Genomic DNA, 15933 nt, shown 5'->3' with positions numbered 1-15933 from the left:
CACCTCCACATGTGTTTTGCTGACTCTGCAGTCTGCGCCACAATCCAGCCCTCTTTTGGCAGGTTTGTGTTGGCCTTATTTTACAAAGCCTGACATTTAGATAGAAATAAAAGTGATTGACATGTGGCCTTAGTATTTTAGTTTCATGTAAAATTGAAATCAAACATTCTTTTGGATCGAGAGTTTGTCCGTTTTCTGTCCCCTTCAGGTTGAATTATTCATCTTCATTCTTTTTTAGAGTAATCAAAGACATGATTTGTATTAAAGCATTTATACAACTACGTTTTAAAATTGCATTATTGGTGCACATCAGTTACTTCCAATTTGGCTGATTTACACCAGTGAGGAGTGTTGATGGACTGTAAAATGTGTAGTTGTCCTTTCCTAAACAAGCCTGAGTTTGACAAAGCATGATATGGGGACACAGTGTGAACAACATTGTTTCTGTAGTAAAATGCATTTTATTTATGTCTTTGATTTGTAGTGCAAGAAATGTCTATACATTCTGTTAGACAATAAACATGTGAATGCTTGCTGCAAAATTAAAAAGAAAATCCAAATATCAGTGAAACTCCTTATAGTGCATTAATATGAAATGAGCCAGTGCCACAGCAGAAAATAATGTGGAAAATCATAAATTTGTCATCTATTCCATTCAATCAATACAGGGTTTCTAATCAACTTTACACATTATTACATTATTAAAACTATAACTAAAATAACTGAAACTTAAACTATTTTCGGTGAGAATTAAGTGCATTAACTTTATTAACGAAACAATGTCAAATCTCATTTTATTTGACTTTGACTAAATAAAAAAAAAGAAATACAAATTTTAATTTAAAAAGTAAAAAAATAAATAACTTCAATTCTACCAAAGTTATTAAATCTCCTAAAGCAGGACAATCCAGACCATATTAAGTCTGTGCATTAACGCCTTTTTATTTGATGGTGTAGATGACTTGATGGCATTCTAACATAAACCAGAATAAAATGTCTAAATATGCCCAAATATATTAATAATCTATAGCAGGAGGCCCCTGCTGGCTGCAGAGCTGCATGCTTTATCATATGTTAATGAAGTTCATAATGCTGGAGCTCCAGTGACCGCGTGCTGCTGCGGACCAATCAGAGAGCTCGCAGATAGAAGGCAGTGTGTTCGAGGCTCTGCAGGCAGGAGGTGTTTGAAGAACCATGTCAGCTCCTCCAATGATGTCAAGAAGAATCCCTTTCGCTTTTATTCGATGTTTGCCTCCTAAACAGTTGTGAACATGCACGCTGTAATAACTCATTCTCACTGCAGGGAACTTTTTTTCACGAGCAAAGCGTTGGATTTAAGTGTGGATTTGTTCCAAGTTTTCCTCGCTGCCCGACAGAACTGATGAAACCCTCTTCAGAGCGACGGGTTTATGGACTCGCGTATTAGCTAATGATGTCTATGGGTTTCATGCCTGACAGTCTGAATGCCTCAGATCCCTCCAAATCGGCCTTCCTAGAATTTGGCCACGGACATCCGGCACACCAGCAGCACTCCCCCGGACTCTCTCACATTTACCCCGTTCATGGCTTGCATGCTGCTGGGCATTCCCAGCACGAAAGTTCTTTTCCTGGCAGCGCGTCCTATGGCCGCTCTTTTGGCTACGCCTACCCCGGCGCGGTAAGCACTCATGCCCCGTCTGCTTACATGTCCTACCAGCACAGCAACAGCAGCAGTCTGGCCCACAGCAGATTAGAGCACACAGGTATGTGAGAAAGTCAAATCGAGCTGGGCTTAACAGTTATTGTTGTTAATGTGTCATTAATGGATATAAAAGTCTGATTTGGCATCAGGCGCAATTACGCACTGCATGGGCGCATATTTCCATTCCACTTCCATTTTAATAATGAGAAAAATAGTTCACTTTAAGGTTTAGTAAATAAATAGTCACTTTCTTTCCAGCATATATAGGCCTAATATGTTTAATTGAAAGGCATGGACGTCAGCAGCCATATTCTAACTCTCACTAATGTCCAAACAAGGCCTAGCATTCAGCCACCGCCTCCCAAGGATGCTCCCTCTTTACCACTCATGTTACGTAATGAAGTCAGACGGTGCCATTTAGTTTATTGACCATAATTTTCTGTGGGAAAGTCGAGTTATGGCCCGTTTAGCCTGGTCCTACCCCAGGAACTTGTTTTGGTTTTTTTACCCTCAACGTTAGTGCACGTTAACAGAAAACAGCAGTCCTTCATCGCTGTGTCATTTAATAAAACCAAACGATTTATGGCCATGGGATGCATTATGATAGTCAAATAATGAAATAAAAACGCACAAGTTAAGCTACATGTTTTGGCTTTTAGGCCCTACGAGTGTTGTTTATAGCATGCAGTGCGGGCCTGTCAGGCACTATATTTCCTGTTTGTAAGCTACTCAGTGCTGTCGTGTTGTTTAAGATGGTAGATTTGGTTTTCTGAGAAGATCAGGGAAAATCTAAAATTCTGCTCAAATGTGACATATTTAGTCTCGACCTATACAAGTATAGGTAGTAATAATAATACAAGTTATAAATCAAAACTTTCCGTATTTCATTTCATGTTCTTCCCTCTTCAATCTACAAGGTCGCGAAAAGTCCACGGTGATTGAAAGCAGGGACATTCGTCTAAATGGTAAGGGGAAGAAAATCCGGAAGCCTCGGACCATTTACTCCAGTCTGCAGCTGCAGGCTCTGCACCAGCGCTTCCAGCAGACCCAGTACCTGGCCTTACCGGAGCGCGCAGACCTGGCGGCCAAACTGGGACTCACCCAGACTCAGGTGGGCCTTCAACTCACCCAGCAGTCCTGAATGGATCGGGGGAAATGTAGGGTGTGGGGTCGAAGATATATGCATAATATTAGCTTATTAATAGTGTTATCATTAGGCCCATTATCTATTAGTGTTAGTAGAAGCAGTAGTATTGCAGGTATTAAAGGAGGTTGTAATCATTTCACTATTATTCAGCCTAAACTACCAGGCCTGTACTATTTAGCATTGTGGCTTATTAAGTAGAACTGCTGGGCTAATAATTTGTATTTAAAAGACTTAAAGCAGACTGAAGACAAATATTACTGAGAGGAAAAAGACGTTGAAACGCTTGAAAAAGAAACCTCTTATTTGCTGGATATGATTAAGGATCACTGCGCTTCTGGAGATCAAATGAGAAAGCAAATTGTTGTGATTTGTAACTTGATCCTTTAATGCCTGTCTTATTTACTATACTTAATTTCATGGCGGTATTTCATTTGTCAACCCTGGTCCTTGAAATGCTCTCTGTGAATGCAGCATGACCGCACTTCTAAAACTATAGGCTATCAAAAGTAAAAGAAAAATCAGCCATTGCAGGTCTGCAGAATTAGGGCTTGTCAGCTGATTTCAAGTGTTTTCAGTATAGTTTATTATGGAATATAGTTTATAAAATCAAACTAGTTCCTTATGAGCTTGAATACAATGTATTTATTTGTGTTTAATTCTTCACGTGCATTCTGTAAATTAAATGTTTGGTAATAAAGGAATTGAAAAAGGGTAGCTTGGGAAAAATGTCAATGCCATGTGTAAACATCATTTGGAGACAAAACAGGTGCACGTGTCGCTGTCAATTTATCATTCAATGAACAAACATAGGTTTTTATTGTGTCGCCTCGCCTGAATTCCCTTTTGTTTGAAGTTTCAAAATCAGAGATAAACAGATCAACGACTGACTGCCATCTGAGCTGTCTCCTGCGCATTTTTCCTAATCCCTCAATATCAGCAATGATCAACCTTTTGTGCTGCTCAGATGTTTATAGAGCGTTTCATTTGGGCTTTTTGGTGCAAATAATTAATATTCACACCATTGTTTTCGTGGATAATACTTTTTTACTTTGCAATCAGCAGAAATTGTCAGTGACCTACCGCAGCGCCCCTTTTTATTTCACAATACTTTCAGTCTCGGCTTGTTGCTGTCACACTCATGCACCACTGGACTTATAAATCGGTGAACAATAAGAGAGCTCCGTTTTAATGCAACCATAAGGCCGAACGGCCAACAATGCGCCAGTTGTAAGCCTGGGATTTGCAAAAACAACCCAAATAAGATGAGTTATGAGGGTTTTATTGTTCTCGATATTCACTTAAGGCCAATTCTAAAAGTGTATTTGTGTGTGTGTGTGTGTGTGTGTGTGTGTGGGGGGTGTATATGCTAATAAAACGCCTGTTGCGGTATAATTAGCTTTTTATATTACTGCTGATCTTTAACCACAGTGACAATTATGTGCATTTTCTCTTTATAGGTTAAAATATGGTTTCAGAATAAGCGCTCCAAGTATAAAAAGATCATGAAGCATGGCAGCGGATCAGAGGGAGAACATCTCCACAGCACTAGCTCCATCTCGCCCTGCTCCCCCGGGCTGCCCCAGCTTTGGGACGTCTCCATGGCGAACAAAGGAACCCAAATGCACCCAAACAATTACATGAACAGTTTTGGTCACTGGTATCCAAACCACCACCACCCTCCTCACCAGGACGCGGTGCCCAGGGCTCAGATGATGTGAGTGGGTTGTTTCGTGAAGCGCACTTCACACTGAACTCACTGGTTTCTCTCGAGGCCTCCTCTCAGAACTGAATTGTGTTTAAATAGTGTGTTTGATAGATCTTGTTCGTATTCTTGGTATTTAGTGTGCGTTTTGAATTCACTTTTCACAGCTAAATTCGACCATGCATCATATATATATATATATATATATATATATATATATATATATATATATATATATATATATATTAGATTTGTTATAATGTCACTGCATCTTCTGGTGCACGGCTTCGACTCTGGACTTAGTGTGTGTGCAGTTTATCAAGAGACTCTGGATGGAGGCATTTAAAATATAGTGTGTGCATGGGTCTACTTTATTAGCAAAGGCGTTTCAGGTGGTCCAGAATTGTGCAAATAAACAGCTGTTGGATGGACATTATTGTGATTAATCTTATGTGTGACGTGTTTGTTTTGGTTGCAGCTTTTATCGGGGAAATGTTTTTACTGTCAATATATATACGTGTGTGTGTGTGTATATATATATATATATATATATATATATATATATATATATATATATATATATATATATATATTAAGTAAGTAAGTAAATGGACGTGTGATTTTATCCATCAAACTGTTAAAGAGCCGGTGACTTACAGAAGTCTAAATTAATGACAACCGCATTCATCTGCGAGACTCCTGAACAAAAGTGTAAAGGCGTCCATGAGCTGTGGATAAAGTACAGCATCTCGAGCCCGGCTACTGTAATGTGCAGAGTTCTGTTAACCACCCACAGCTCAGTCCGTGAGATAATTCATAGCTGGGACATCAGCTGTCTTTTGTCCGTCAACACTCCTGCTGATGGACGAAAATCTGCTTGGATACATTCCAGTCATGTTTTGTCAAAACACCTGCGGATTGATTCCTGATTAAAAGTAAAAAAAATAAAAATAAATAAATAAAAAAATCCTATTCACTACCCCCCTTTTAACTTTCATGTTTTAGGACAATTACTTTAACTTTAACGCTAACAAAATTCCCAGCATGGTAAACCAAAGGCGATGAGTGCCACCTTTACGCACGGTTGTGTTCGGTGTGACTTTTACACACAAACAAATAGGCTATGACGACACTTGCCTTCCAAAGAGTTTCTTTGCATTTGAAAGTCAGCACTGCAACAACAAAACAGTTTGATGTTTTAACACATTTTAAATATCTAAGCTACATTTTTTGCATTCTCTCAAACTTTTTTTTACACCGAAACTGTGACTTTTTTGGCTGCTGTTTGCTGATCTCTGTTTTTTTTGCTATACCCACGCCGTGAGGAGTGGGTATAGCACGTGCAAGACAGCATTTTAACGATCTCTTCCTTCACTCTCTCTCTCTTCACTCAAACAGAAAACTCGCCGTTGTCATAATAAGATGACAAATGGCTCCGCTATTCCTCCCAATAAACTGATTTACAGTCTTTTTCACTGATTTGCACATTCTGGCGCTTCCACTGTCTAAACAGATAATTATCTATTTATATCTTCACAAACACCGCCGCAGTTTGTGCTGATGCTCTTGTGTTGAGCTCTAAATAATGAAACCGAATAGCGCGTTAAAGAAACATCCAGTGACTTCTTTTTGTCTTTTTCATTCATCACTCTGCTGTTTTCTAGACTTTCTGGCAAACATTAGATACAGTGTGTGTGATGTCATCCACACAGGGATTGGAACAATAACTAACCAATCTCGCATGCTGTTTTTAGGGAGATATATTTATTAAACAGCAACGTCTAATATAGGTTTAGTTCTTCATGTGTGATGTAATTTTAAAGGGTCATGGCATCTATTCTGCAAAGGTGTTTCACTCATCCTGCCTAAGCTTCCTAGAACAATAAAACTACTAGGGCTGCACGATATGAAGAAAACGCGTCATATGCGATAATGTTGTTGAATGTCATGATAACGATATTACTCGAGATAAATAAACAGATATTAAAGTGAACGCAGTTCTGCTGCTTTCAGTTTTCTGCTTAAATACAACAAATTGCTTGTTGAATTTAAAAACAAATGAAAGGAAATCATCTTCAACATTCTTTTATTGAACAAATTGAACATTGAATACAAAAGGCAGCACTAAAAAAGAATGACAGTTATATTTTAAAGTGCAACTTTCTGCTGATATTTTCTTTCAGCTTACACAAAAAATCTCTGAGTGTCTTTGGCGATATGTCGCAGCCTTTCCCAATGTGTTTATTGATATCGCGATACAGATTTTTATTTTAAATGATATATTGTGCAGCCCTACTTTTAAATGTATCAACTACATGCCAATAATTTAATTAATAACTTTAAATCTGCACTTTCCCACTGAAGTTCTTTGTTCAGCTTTTAGTTTAAGATAAACCCATACCTTTTAATTACAGCAAAGCCTCTCTGCACACCCACACACATTGTTGCATTTAAAATAAATATGTCATCCCCACGTCTAACATGCAAGCTGCTATGACCGCCATGTCACCAGTCATACAGGCTCCACATGCACAGTCCTGTCTTACCTTGGTCAGAGAAGTGCAGCCTTGTTCAGGAGATCTAAAGCCTGCTGTGGTGTTTCTCTGAAGAACAAAAGCCACATCGGAGCCCCGTGTTTTCACTCCTCCAAGCTGATTTTCTCACAGAACGACATGCATTGTGTTACATTAACATCTCCTTCTTTATATATACACACCCTCGTGCCCTTTCCCCCATTCCTGATCATTATGTGCTTTGTTAAACATGCTGGGCCCGGTGAGGAAGAAGCAAGTGACGGGGCATCAGGGAAAATTATAGGCAATTTCACATCTCCAGATTAGAATAATGGCTTGTGGAGTTGGACAGACGGAGTAGGACCTTTCAAACGGGGGCCAATTATCATGCAGGCAGATTGAAGGGAAAGTGAAAAGGCTCCTCGTGTAATAGACAAGCTAAGAGGAGGGGACGATAGCCTGCAAGATGGGTTGAATGGTAATGATAAAGGCAAGTGTGACTGTATCAACGCTGCGGCGGACGGTCGGAGTTATCAGATACAATGTGTCTGATGGGTTTTAATTCCAGGATAGTAATACGAGGGAAAATAGCCTGTAATTAAATCCCAGTTGCTTTGAATGGGCGAATTGACAAGGCAAGGTCTCTGGGGTGATTATTGTTATTAACTTGAGTGATCTGACATCTCGGGTAATTGTGAGCAGCTTCCCTGTTAGAGTGAATGCATGATTTGGTTTCATCTGAAGGAAGGCTTGACTTAGTTTGGGGCATGATGCATACACGCACACACACACACACACACACACACACACACACACACACACACACACACACACACACACACACACACACACAGGAGGGATTAAAAGATGGAATACAGTTTGGCAGGCAGAAAGACATGCATACATGCACACACACATTGAGAATGGATTCAAACTGGATTTAAGAAGGCCTGGCACACAAATGTGGGGAGGGGGAAAGCACTTACTTTCTTTTTTAGTTGCAGTTTTTAAGATCTGTTTCTTTGGAACTTGTGTCTAGATGCAACATTTTCAATTTGTTTTGGTCAAGTTGAGCTAATGCCCGAGCAGCCCAGCCTGGGCCTTGGCCTGAGGTCAGCCAGGGTTCACCAGTCCACAGCTGTCAGTGATGCCATTCTGCCTTCATTTCATCCCAGTTTACAGCAAAACGGAGAGAGTGAGTGATCCTAATGCAGCCGAGGCTCGGCCAGGGCCCATGCTAAGTGTTGACCAGCTGCTGCGAGTCTTTCCATGGATACATTTCAGTTTCCCGACCGCCATCTCAACCCATATCACTGCACCCCAGAGACAAGTGCCGACATCACTCTGTTGCAGGAGGGAAGAAGGGCTCACAGCATCGGCTCTATTTAGGGTGCTGTGATGTTGTGCCATGCAGGATCACATTCAAGTTCAACAGTTCACCACCACCACCACCTCGATGGCTACTTACACTTGTTAATGTTCAGAGATGACATATATGGACACGTCTGACAGCCCACACACACAAGTGCAGCCTGTAGCGAACACACGTTTGTCTTCGGCACAAATGTTTCCCCTGTCAACCACAGCCCGGGGGCCACACACGCTGAGGGAGCCGCCGAGGGGAGGTCGCATGTACTCTTGATGAGATTTCATTGATATTAAAAGGCAATAGTACTCATGCTGCTTTTGTCAAATCAGCACAGTGCATTGAGATGATGAGTGAGGCTGTAGACAACTGGTGTTGAGTTCAGGGGAATAAAGTAAAGGGGGGCACATTAAGGGAAAAAGGATTTTGTTTTGACAAATGGTGAAAGAATGTCTGTGAAGTTTGGTAGACCTATGTACAGTGTGTATTTTTGTTTAGAATAAATAAATTGTCACAGGTGTCAAAGATGCCAGAATGTGACCCAAAAAAAAGAGAAATCTTGATTTTGGTCCAAATATTCTTATCTATATTTGTATCATTCTATAAATCTATTACTATATTAATTATTGGACTCAAAAATTGCATTAAATACTTTTAAATGATCAATGAAATAAATTATGTTGAAATATAATACATCCAACTAAATACATTGAAAATAGTATTTAATATCAATTATTATGGTTTGCTAGCCTATATTGTTATAATTCCCATTACCCATCCCTTAAAAGTGTATAAGCTAAGTCTCCATTCCCAGTCAGCTGTATGTGCTCTAGACTCTAGGTGAAAAACAAATTGCCTAAAGAAACTCTTCAACATATGAATATATTTCTTTATCATATTACATTTTTTATTTTCTTCATGTAGGTACGTCAAAATGATGCTACAACCCAATTTAATGATACTTTAATGTGAACAAATCTATATCAAGAATTTCAATGAAGAAAGAATAACTATTGGATCATTAGTAAAGTATTATTCCAACATAGCCAACATTATTTTTCTTTTTGATGCAAGTAAATCCAAAAATATCCATTTAGAGAGAGTGCCTTATAAGGCACACTGTGAGACTTGAGATGGCTTAAGATGAACATGTTCACGTCTACATTTAAAGCTAATGCTCTGAAAGCATTGCAATGACACAATGTTGCAATGCAGTTTCATACAGTAACACCTCCAGCCTGAGGGCGCATACCATTCTAGTTACTAAAAGCGGTAGAAAAAGTCCCTGGCTACATTTTCTCTCTGTTCGTAGGCTAATGGCGCCTTGGTGGTCCATGTGGGTACGTTTCTCTATATCATTTAATTGTTTGTGCAGCATATTTAATAATGTATGTGGACAAACTGAGGTTATTGTCCACTGCCATTAGTTATGAAGACGCAGAAAGGGAGGAGGTGTTTTTTCTGACTGGTCTCATTATCGCTGATTAACAGTCATTACCGGAGTAGTTGTCATGTTTATCTAACATCTCTCAGCTAATTCATATCACTACATTCCCCGGGTTTCACACGTGCCACAGTCGAGGCCATTATTCTGTTTTACCACCTGGGAAGACCTTTTGCCTCAATTTAAAAACAAAGTGTGGATGTTCCACCTTTTGTTTTGGAACCTGTCCTTAAATATTGGGTAAAACGTGCGTCATTACATGAATGACTCCTGAATTTAGGTGTACAAACCTGCTTATTAGCAGATTATGTTTCACCAGAACTACTTTGCCAAATCCAACAGAATGAAAGCCAGTGTCTAAAGTGAAACACTCAACAACAAAAAAAGAGGTTGTGTTTTCTTATACCGTCAATGTTTGGCAGCGCTTCCATCCGTCCTCCTGCTGTGCGTACGTGCAACAGACTTGCTTCACTCCCGCTCGTGCGTGCTTAGGTGTGTGCGTGCGTGCGTGCGTGTGTGTGTTTGTGTGCGCAACGCGCTGAATTCTCTCGTTATCTGGCAGCAGAATAGTAATAAAACCGAGTGACTCCAACATGTCTGCTTGCATGTCGCCTCTTGCTGCAGCGCTTTGCACGCAGCTCACAGTGCGCTCAATATGCTCTGACCATTACCGTCTGTACTACATATACTTTGGGTCAGTGTGATAAACAACATTTTTGAGCACTGAAAATGAGGTTAAGAAAAAACGATCTTGCAAAGACAAAACCGATTCAGATGCACTGGTTTTGTTATGCAACGTTTTAAATAAATACAGGCCTAATGTAGCCTATCTTAACTGGAACAGGCATGCAAATAACTTCTTTCAACACTGCCACTATGATCTTCTGCCCAGTATATTATGGCACAAGACTGTATTTCAAGCGGATTAGTAATTATTTAGACCTAAAGATGCGTGGATTATAATATTATATATTATATTATACACTTAGACGTAGGCTTAAGTGTTTTGGAAATACGCCGCTAATTCTGAATGAACCTGCTTCCAGTGCAAGCACACTCTGACCAAGTGATTCAAAGTGAGTGATCTAAATTGTGATTTACTTTATAATTTTTTTTTCAAAGAAGTTCAACTGATTCCTAACACTCTCTTTGCTCTCAGAAACAGTTTCTGCACTGTTAAGAATGAGGTCGTGTGCACCTTATAGACCCTATACATTTGATTTATAGTCCTAAATAAAAAAAAAAAAAAAGGCGGCTGGACAGCATAAAGGGGGTTATAAAGGGGCTAGACACACAACATACAATTAACACCTTTATTCAATTGACAAGAAGGCAACAAGTGGACTAATTACATGAACATGAGAATGATTTTGGAAGCACCACAGTGCATATCATAGTGGTTCTGCATATAAACACATATTTACAGCCTTCGACGTTTTGTACAAATAGCCTACATATAAATATGACCTGAGTTCTTTTTTTGACGCGCTCTCTACAAACCCACATGCATGATTTGAATGCAGCGTGGATTAACTGCACAATTTTGTCAATATTCGGTCTGTGGTCAGGCTGCTTGTTTAAAAAAAACTTTGCATATTCATTTACAAAAGGAGTGAAAGAAATACAACAGAAGCGATAAATAATTTAAAAAAAAAAAACACACACACACACACGCCAGATGTCCGTTAAATATGCTGCCACAAGTGATCAGAAATCCCTTATGTGCTTTGTGAATGGAACCCCAGTTCTGAAACATTCTTGATCATCCAATAAAAAACAACCAAAAACAATGTTTCACTTCCGGCCTGCTCCGGGTCCAGTACTCTTTTTTGCTCTGCAGAGTCATTGTGGAGAGACCTCGTTTGAGGAGAAATATCTGCTCCAGAGTCATTGTTAATAAACAGCTCCCACACTTTGCTGCGGGACTGGGTGGTGCACGGTGCCCGGGTGCTGTAGGTGTGATCCCTGCTGGTACCAGTGGTTGTTATAATCCTCCAGGTATGGCGGCGACGAGCTGTGCGTCTGCTGCGGGACCTGAGGTCTGCTGATCGGGGTGTTCTGAGGGGTGCTGTTCTCCCAGACTGCGGGGGAGGGCGGGGAGTTGCAGGCCATGGAGTCGCTGGCGTTGGGACTGTGCTCCAGGGGAACCTCGCCGTTTTTGTACAGTTTCTTGAACTTGGATCTCCGGTTCTGGAACCAGATCTTAACCTTGGAGAATAAGATTGCGAACATTAATTGCAATGCAACCGAAAATTCAAAGATAAAGTGCTATAACATATTTATATACAACATAAAGTTGTTTTTTAAAATAAATATTATTTGCATATAAACAAACGTTTTGCAGTATCTGACTGAGAAAATAGAGCTTTTTTTTGTTGCTTTTTTTTAAATTTTTTTTTACGTTTATCTAATAAAGATTTCCAGTGTCTGCTGTGGGTAATTAAGCATCCATGGATAATTACAGAGCAGTTGGCCGTATTTGGGAAGCCCTGCCTGACTCACATGACTCTACAAGAATTGACCAATTAGAAACTATCAGGTGTTCCACCGGGTCAGGCAGCTTACCTGTGTCTGGGTGAGGCCAAGCTGAGCCGCCAGCTCCGCTCTCTCGGGCAGAGCGAGGTACTGCGCTTTCTGGAAGCGCCTCTGCAGGGCAGCGAGCTGGTAGCTGGAGTAGATCGTCCTCGGCTTGCGGATCTTTTTCGGTTTTCCATTCACCATGCGGACCTCAGGCTCTGGCTCTTCTTTCACTAATGACAACAAAATATTTTAATGAAATAGACCATCAAGGAAAACTTTGAACAGCCATACACTGTAAAACATGAAGCATAAAAAATGAAAACTTTACAAAATTAAGTTAGACTTGTCTGCGTAAAAACACAAAAATGTTATACTTGTGAATATTTTGTCATATTAGTGTGGCAAAATTGCTTTAAAGTAAAAAGAAAATATGGCAACTTCAAAGACAAATACCACAAAAATCAAAACTACATCACTCAGACGGAATCATTATATTTTGTCAAATTTCCAATTTGGCAGCCAGTGGTAACATATTAAAATTGATGGAGTGAATATTATTAGCTTTAATCAAACCATCGTTGTTTTATGGACTGGCTCGTTCCCAGCCAGGCTGTTAAAACCCGATATTAACGTAGGCCACTGAGCAAATAGCCTACATAATAAAACAAATAGTACACGGGAAAGTAAATGGCCTTGCGAGGAAAACGTTTTTGGGGGACATGAAAGGTAAAGAAAGCATGTGATTTGACATGTCAGCACTGCATATTTATTATCTCGTATTACGAGATATATTTTGCAATAACTAAAGGAAACTTCAAAATAATAATAATAACAGGTGATACATTAAATTAAGATAATAATAGCTGATAATTATAGCTGGTAGAACGATAGGATTTAATGTACAATCAGGGCTCTTTTACAAGACTATCTCAGCCCGAACAAGCGACTTGATTTTAGCGCGCAGAAGACATTACGCACACTGGAGGAAAACACGGCTGCGTTAAAATAACCGATGATTATCTCAACATTTACCTGAGCTCGGAGGCGAGGCCTGCAGGTGATCTCTGTTGTAATGTCCGAACTGTCTGTAGCCATTTGTGTACGGGTATTCAGATTTGGTCGCGTACGCTCCAGCAGCTCCCATTCCGTTCAGATTAAACTGATGGTGGTAAGAGTTCATGGGCTGTCCGTACGCTTGACTCTGATAATATTCGTGATGACTTGGGCCCGTCTGTCCGCTGTAGTAGCCCATGTCTGTCACCGAAGACTCGGGGAGAGTAGGAGAGTCCTTGGAGCTCGGGTGGCAACTCATAGATCCTGGTAGATCGGTCAAAATACTTGCAATCTTCTTTTCATACGTCTGTCCAACGCTCATGGTGGAAGCAGCCCTCCAGAGTAAAGAAAGTCCAGTGGTGGATTATTTTTGTTGTGGAGTGCGCAAAGCCAAATCGCATTAAAGAATTGGTGTGTGTGCGCGCTATTTGAACGGCGTTAGAGAGCTTATAGTCCACTGAAACTCTCCCAGCTGCAGTTACTTGGTTGTGGCATCGCTCAGCCCCTGTGACACAGAGTTATAAAGAGCTGGACTGGAAGCTGCCTTCCCATTGGCTCTATTGGCTCCCCCCATCTTGCGCTCCAGGCGAAGTCGTGGTGAAACCCAGCCTTCAGCCAAGAGCGCCTATGCACGCATACCTCAGTGCCCTGAGTGTATTTGTGTGTTGTTATTTTTGTTATTTTTTTTAACTTTAGATTAGCATTTACCTGTACACTGGGTGATCATGCAGCTATGTAGGCCTTCAGGGACCGTCTGTGAAAAACACAACTACCTATAGGTCCAGTTTTTTCTCAACAACTGCATCATCTACAGACAGGCACCAAGATGATACAACACAATAGCAGCCCAAAGCCTTTCTAAAAAAGAAGCCTAATCCTGCAGCCAGACCGTCTCCTTAATGTTTATGCAATGTTTTCTTAACAGTGCCTAGAGATCCCACTTTATTCAGCCTATTGAAAGGCTGTCAGCCAGCGTCCCACAGACACTTATTGTCATTCAAATGAGTTGGCGGACAGTGAACTTTACGTGAAAGAGATGGAAGAGATAGGTAAAAGACTCCTTCAACTGATATTGCCTGCAGGTAAATTCCTCTTCACTGTGTGTGTGTGTGTGTGTGTGTGTGTGTGTGTGTGTGTGTGTGTGTGTGTGTGTGCGTGCGTGCGTGTGTACTACTACTACTACTACTACTACTACTACTACTACTTCACAGCAGAAAATATTGAAGGTAAAACAGTTCGCAGTAAATAGTTTAATTTTTATTTATTTTGAGGAATATTTTGCTGAAGAAAAATAAAAATAAAAATGTTTTTGCTTGTAATTTAAACGGACCGTTTTCACCCTGTCCACTCTTTCTGCAGCTCATTTGCTGTCAGCTGGAAGCACGGCGCACAGCGCCCCCTGCTGTATTCATTCACACATGGAACTTTAGTTTTCTGCCTGTAAACTAGACAAATGCAGCTTCACACCGATGCAGATGTACAAACTGTGTTTTTAGTGTCTACTGCCAATATTTCCCATTGTTAAATTAACATTTTCACCGACCACAATATCAAGTTTTTAAATGGCACTTCTGATATGACATGTTTTTCCTCTGTGGCCCCTCATGTCTGATAAACTACCGCCCTCTTTTGGTACGTTTCTGTAGCACTGGCGTGAAGTTTTAAAGGGCCATTTCATCCATATTTAAATAAGATTTATTTCTTTAAATCTACTTATTTCTAGCAGGGACTATAGCCACCCAGATATATTGAATACGTATTATGTCAAAATCCCAATCTGTATATAAAATTACCTTTTATTTACCCAAAAATAGACCGTGGGAGTCCACAGATTCACTCTATTTGCCCAAATTAAAGTCTGCTTTTTTGGTAAACATGTTTCCACCCACTGTAAATGCAAATCAATACTTAAGAGCATAACGCACACAATCTAAACCCATAACAAAAGTGAACCTTATAAAGCTATCCCAGACCTGTTGAGTCACGTTGTCACAGTTGATGAAGTTTCCTCTCTTGCCTTTAGGAGTCACCAACTTACAAAGTTAAATTGTGCAGTTATTTACATTTATCCTTAAAACAATTCAAAACAATTTTTTTTATTTTTTTTATTTCATTCATCAAAATAAATTCCAAGAGCCATTTGTTGTGGGCTGTACACATGTAGATTGCTGCAGGGAAGAGCGTTGTCTTTAAATTAACTTCACAGCATTACTGTTTCACTGGACAACCCAAATTTACTCCTGTACTATTTACAAGAACTTTTAGGCTAATGAGCAATAGTTTAATGTTGTGATACAGACAGAAATCAAATATCTTCCCATTGTTTTCAAAATGTCTGTTTCTATTAACAGCAGAAACAGTCAAATAAAGAAGAGAGGAGGACATCTGATCCCATCATTTTGATCTTTTCTGTGGCAAAAATACCATTTATTACATGTTATTTGAGGCAGTTGAACATGTTGATCCATGAAAGTGTTTTTCTAAGAGTAAATACTGTGTAAAATTCC

At 39.9% G+C, this 15933-nt stretch overlaps 2 protein-coding genes across 2 annotated transcripts; one reads left to right on the top strand and one right to left on the bottom strand.

Annotated features, from left to right (window-relative positions):
• The first annotated feature begins 1135 nt into the window (after nt 1–1135).
• dlx4b (distal-less homeobox 4b) lies at nt 1136–4736 on the top strand. Its single transcript, XM_078279589.1, has 3 exons — nt 1136–1742; nt 2599–2792; nt 4286–4736. The coding sequence occupies exons 1-3, from the start codon at nt 1430–1432 to the stop codon at nt 4544–4546; spliced, it is 768 nt and encodes a 255-aa protein (XP_078135715.1). The 5' UTR covers nt 1136–1429; the 3' UTR covers nt 4547–4736.
• A 6416-nt stretch (nt 4737–11152) lies between these two features.
• On the bottom strand, nt 11153–13945 carry dlx3b (distal-less homeobox 3b). Its single transcript, XM_078279757.1, has 3 exons — nt 13406–13945; nt 12419–12603; nt 11153–12061 (listed from the first exon to the last, which is right to left on the bottom strand). Exons 1-3 carry the CDS (start codon nt 13746–13748, stop codon nt 11747–11749), a joined length of 843 nt encoding a protein of 280 aa, XP_078135883.1. The 5' UTR covers nt 13749–13945; the 3' UTR covers nt 11153–11746.
• Nucleotides 13946–15933: the final 1988 nt, after the last annotated feature.

This window comes from Sander vitreus, chromosome 21 (assembly GCF_031162955.1).
Source record: "Sander vitreus isolate 19-12246 chromosome 21, sanVit1, whole genome shotgun sequence".
Taxonomy (NCBI): Eukaryota; Metazoa; Chordata; class Actinopteri; order Perciformes; family Percidae; genus Sander; species Sander vitreus.
The sequence above is the reverse complement of the archived record's forward strand: the minus strand, read 5'-3'. Positions and strand labels throughout refer to the sequence as shown.

What these genes read in the sequence shown, in the direction of transcription:
- dlx4b (XM_078279589.1), top strand. Translation starts at nt 1,430, where the DNA reads ATGATGTCTATGGGTTTCATGCCTGACAGTCTGAATGCCTCAGATCCC. An exon ending in CAGCAGATTAGAGCACACAG is followed by an intron (nt 1,743 to 2,598) that starts GTATGTGAGAAA and finishes TCAATCTACAAG; the next exon opens with GTCGCGAAAAGTCCACGGTG. An exon ending in TGGGACTCACCCAGACTCAG is followed by an intron (nt 2,793 to 4,285) that starts GTGGGCCTTCAA and finishes TTCTCTTTATAG; the next exon opens with GTTAAAATATGGTTTCAGAA.
- dlx3b (XM_078279757.1), bottom strand. Translation starts at nt 13,748, where the DNA reads ATGAGCGTTGGACAGACGTATGAAAAGAAGATTGCAAGTATTTTGACC. An exon ending in GGCCTCGCCTCCGAGCTCAG is followed by an intron (nt 12,604 to 13,405) that starts GTAAATGTTGAG and finishes TGTTGTCATTAG; the next exon opens with TGAAAGAAGAGCCAGAGCCT. An exon ending in TTGGCCTCACCCAGACACAG is followed by an intron (nt 12,062 to 12,418) that starts GTAAGCTGCCTG and finishes TTATTCTCCAAG; the next exon opens with GTTAAGATCTGGTTCCAGAA.